This window comes from Volvox carteri, assembly GCF_000143455.1.
Source record: "Volvox carteri f. nagariensis unplaced genomic scaffold VOLCAscaffold_42, whole genome shotgun sequence".
Taxonomy (NCBI): domain Eukaryota; kingdom Viridiplantae; phylum Chlorophyta; class Chlorophyceae; order Chlamydomonadales; family Volvocaceae; genus Volvox; species Volvox carteri.
The window spans coordinates 209,612-214,604 of record NW_003307585.1 but is presented as its reverse complement, the minus strand read 5'-3'; the positions used below and the strand labels follow the sequence as shown (position 1 = coordinate 214,604).

The 4,993-nt window shown below is 52.5% G+C and overlaps 1 protein-coding gene across 1 annotated transcript; it reads left to right on the top strand.

The window, feature by feature from the left end:
* Positions 1–582: 582 nt before the first annotated feature.
* Positions 583–3,839, top strand: VOLCADRAFT_95148 (uncharacterized protein; the record flags this gene model as incomplete). Its single annotated transcript, XM_002954356.1, has 6 exons — positions 583–660; positions 2,474–2,491; positions 2,713–2,887; positions 3,523–3,647; positions 3,710–3,757; positions 3,825–3,839. 6 exons carry the CDS (start codon positions 583–585, stop codon positions 3,837–3,839), a joined length of 459 nt encoding a protein of 152 aa, XP_002954402.1.
* Between the last annotated feature and the right edge of the window lie 1,154 nt (positions 3,840–4,993).

Sequence of the window (4,993 nt, the reverse complement as noted above, 5' to 3'; positions counted from 1 at the left end):
ACTGCATGTTTTGTGGTCGAACAACCTCTTGGGGGGTATTAGGGTTTGCTGGGCCCTGACGCGTCTTTCGGGGGTACCGTTGCGCTTGGTAACGGTGGTGGTGGGTGGAGTGGCGGTTGGTGGTTGTGATGTAGGAAAGGAAAGGACTCGAGCCTATGCAAACCAACCAATAAGGGGTGTTAAAGGAGCTTAACTGATTTGGGGTCCAATGGAAGTGGGATGCAAGCGGCGGTTGGGTGGGTCCGAGCCCCTTTCTTTTTAAGCACACTGCCGGCAAGAAAGCTCTAGGGATCGAACCCTCGTGTGCATTCGCGGTTCGGCGGGGCTAGTTTGTTCTGGAGGGAAGATGCTGGTGCCGTACAGCGCGAAGGGCTTCGGCGTATAATCCTTATAATCGCCGCTTAACTTCCCACTTGGACAGTGTGTTGAATGTTGGGCAGTGTGTTGGCTTGTCCGGGAGCCCCTAGGGACTCGGAGCGCACGCCGGTGTGTGTCAGCTTCCATGGGCCTTATGCTGTACAGTCGTGACGTTCGCCTCCACGCTTCCCATGCGCAAAACGTTTGTGGCGACATCTCATTTTAATGTACGACAACCTTGATCATTTGGGTATGGGTTCACTTTCCGTGGATCCACCTGTTTCGGAACGGCGTTCTGGGGTAGTGCGTTAACATGGTTTGCGCCGGCATCTGTATGTGAGTTTGTGCATGACGCCGTGCCGTACATCCGATTATCTGGTGCTCGGGGCAGTGGTTCCCTCGCTGCTTTTGATGTTTTTGCGACTGTTTGCATTCGCAGAGGGGTTCATTGCATAGTTATTTGGGGCCGCGCTGATGTGTCTTCGATATGTTAGGCGATTGGCAGTTGGCAGTTAGGACGGCATAAGGGATTTCATGCGCACGATGTGCGAATTTGCACGTGCGCTCTTGTTTCTCACCTGGCTAGCTGCTTTGTTTGCACATCCAGCTGTAATACTTGCTTGCTGGTTTTCTGTTTCTATTTCGATTATTGGTGCATTTGAGTCCGCATGCGTCCACAGCCTTGTGCTGCCTTTAGCAAGTTGGATTGGTGGTGATGGTGTCTGCATTTCGGTGCTAGCAGAGCTTAGAGCTAGTAACAATGAGGGATATGATTGTTTGGAAAGAGCGCGGAAATGGTCGCAGTTGTGCTGTTCCTAGGGAAACTCGAGACTGCGTTTTTCATAATGGGAAGTTTGGTAGAAAATTAAACAGAGACTTGCTCAAAAAAGAAGGAAGCAACGCATTCGCGAAATTGTGGTGTTGGTCAAGAATGCTGCGGTTTAAATGATAGGAGCATCGATGAAATCGTAATTGTTGATATCCATCTTGCTCTCCATCCAGCGCCATATGCGTGGTTGCAAATCTGATTTCTTAAATAGTATGATAGCGCAGTACAGTTCCGGGCGGAGGAACTCGATCTTGTGTCACCGCAGGATATGCCGCACTGCTGGTGCTCGTGTCGCGTGGCTTTCCAAGCAGCAAAGCGGCATTGCATATACATACGCAGTTGCACGGTCCTGCCCATACAGGATTCGACACCCCAAAAACCAGTTCCCGCTCGCTGCGCCTGCGACTCTGCAATCGCCTAAAATCTGTCGTACAATTGTCGTACAATATGAGCCCCAAATGAAGCCGTTTAACCGTTTTGCAGCACAGACAACACAACGGCTTTCCTGCATCTTTTTGTGGGCGGGGTCTTTAATGTGGGTGGGGCTTCGTGTTGTGCACGCATCTTTATAACTTTTCCCTCGTAATAGGACAAATGGTTGACCCTTATTTGCTTGTGGTGTTCAGTCTTAAAAAATACCTACCTCCACTACCTTTGGACCTCATGCGTTGGGAAATTCATGTACGACAGTACGGATCCGCTAGCTGTTGGCTGAGAGTGCTTGTTGTTCGTTATGTACACATAACGCCCTTCCTACCTATTTTCGGACCGATTGGCAATGGATGGATGGATGGGTGGATGGACGTAAACCAAGTGGTAGATGCACTCCAATGCAATTTGAAGTTTAGAAGCCGCTGCAGGTTGTGTGTGTACCGGGGCTTGTACGTCACATCCCCCTCACGCGCTTGAGACAGAGACAAGTCTCAGGCTTCAAATCCAACACAGCCCTGGAACTCTCCTGCAGCGTCAAACGCCGTCGTCTGCCTACCGTCGGTATTGTCGTACATACGCGATCGGATGAGATCAGACGAGCTGTAGCAGCCTGACTCGGAGGACAGCTCTCTCTCGGCTGTAGAGCACAATGCCGTCCCCCCTTTGGATGACTGCGAACGGTATCAACGCCGGGAACCGATAGGGCGCCTGTGTAAGGCCGTTTTGAAGCGGGATGGGGGTGGCTGTGTTCGCGATTGAGGTTTGGGGGATCTGGGGAGTTGGTTTTTCGGTTGCGGCTACGGCGTTGCTTTTCCCTCCGCTGATAGCTACCGCGAAACCCCCTCCCCGCTGTAGCTCCCCTGTCACGGTGAGGTGAGGTGAGGTAAGCAGCGCTAATTTGCTTTCATACCCGTTGCCGGTTGCCTAATTTGGAGCGAGGATAGATAATAGGCAGTAGCAGTATATATGTTGATGGCTATCGGAGTGCGGCGATGATTAAGAACCAATGCTTGATGGCGGGGGGATTTTTTGAAACGGACGTGTACATTTAGGGGCAACCCGCAACGGGCACGAAACCGTGTGCTGTACGGCAGGTGACAGGTCAGCAGGCAGGCGCGGGCGGTCGTCTTTTTTCGTACTGCCGTCGTTTTCGCGTCTTCTTTACTGTTGCGCATTATGCATCAAGCGACGAAGACTGGAGACTGATGGGCTTTCAGCTCTGGAAGCCTTTAGAGAGCCGCACCGCTCGTCCGTATGCCGTACATACAGGTGCCACCCGGGCTGCGGCACAAAGACGGCAGCAGTAAAAAGGTTGTGCGGGAGAGCGCACATAAGGATGGGGGGATGTTTTACATTTGTATGTATGTACGTATTGCATAATGGAATAACGGCACAGGGGGAATGGGCTTTCATTTATGTAGTAAAGTACGGCAGATATGAGGTCCTAATTAAGCTCTACGCGGCAACGTCGTCCGCCGGGACGGGCGGCGAGGCAATCTAAAATACCCGCCGAGTGGGCGGACGAACTGGCGGATGATGCACTGAGCGTGCGTCCGCCCTTGCCTTCCAATTTTTCTCCTACGCGCTCAATCCGGGATCCACCCCTTAGTAACGGGATCCAGACCTTTTCAAATCATTTTTTTAAACATGTAATTGGTTCAAAATTACAAGGAAAGCGCCACGTGAAAGCATCCTCCTTCAGGCTCATAGCATAAAAAATATACATTAACATTTCCTCGGTGGCGGGCGGCACGGGGGGGAGCAGCTCATCAGACAGCTCACCGGCGGCTCGACGATCGGTTATTAGGCGTTGCTAAAGTGGTAGCTGACAGGCCCCCTCCTCCTCATCGCTTTGGCCGCCGCCCCGCCGCCCTGCGCCCCTCAACCCCTGTTGTGTGCACCAGACAGCACGGCCAACTGGCCCAGGTGCAGAGCCCGTTCCCCCACCCCCCTTTTCCCGTCGCCGGGGGGGTTCACTGCTTATCGGGGGATCCACTGGCACCTCACGCCCGCGGGAGGCTTCCGGAAGGTGGGGGTGACGGCCGGCCGGCGCGTGTCGGCTCTCGCCTGTTGGGCCCTATATACCTATAGGAGCAGTCTGCTCTCAGAATCATGATCAGATCATGTCGTCTGAAGCACGTGAGTCCGTGAGGCCTTAAATCCGTATACGGATCTGTACAGCAGTCGTATCCCTCCTGCTTTACAGATGCGCATCGTATAATTTGTTCGGGCCCGGGCTCAAATTCGGAAACAAAACCGGTCTAGTGCACTTCACAGCTCCGGAGCCAACCCGCTGCAACCGAGACAGACAGACAAACAGACAGACAAGGGTGTGTGACCATGTGGCCGTTTCACTGAGCTGCGCTGAATGTCACCGTCCCCTCAAACAATGGATGGAAGGGCCGGAACGTCGAAGATTCCATCGCGCGGCCCCACCCTTTCGTAAACCCTAAAACCGTAAAAAAACCCGTACAACCGTAAGTGTCCACATCATCAGACATGTCAACCGAAAGCAAGCAGCCGTACTGCTGCTGATCTTTCACTGCAGATTTCCCTTAGGTTTATAAGGGATATGAGGTGGAGGGCAAAACCGCAGATACACCGCGACACACGGGGCACGGATTAACGACCACACAATAGCATCCTCTACGGCATATATTATGTTAGTTGGTAAGGGGATCTATCATATAATTCACTCGCACAGCATCCTGCCCAGCCTGCAGCGCCGACTGTACGACGACAGTACGGACGATGAAAAATCCATGCCCTCTCTCTGCCGTGCAGCTCCCATACACATGGCCTGCACAAGCAAGGCATCCGATACGACAGTCCCTATGCAACATGCGACCACGTGCCGTACAGGCAAACACACATACACACGTAAGTATGTCTGTACGAAACGCGAGATCACTTAAAACCTTCCCTCAACAAGGGGGGATTTCCTGACCGTCCCACCCTGGACGATATTCAAGATGTGAAAAAATATGAGTGAAAGGAAACTGACATCCTACGGGAGGGGGTATCGATCGGGGGTCGAGTGTACGGCAATGCCGGTTTGCAACACCCCCAAACGGACCCAACCGCCCGAACAATACTCACATATATACGTGCACACACTAACACACACGGGTACAATGTAGATATCATGTTTTAATACAACACTCTGATATTCAGCAGTACATACATACATATGCACAGCAACACAGCCACACAAGTATTATATATCGTACTCGTACAGAGGCGATCGAAGGGAGCATAGGGATAAATAGCGAGGGAGGGCGGGAGGGCGGGGAGTTTCGGAGGTCCTCTTCTTCCGGTTTGGATATGGTGAACTGACCCTGGGCGATGGTCGGAGGCAGGCCGAGAGAACAAGGA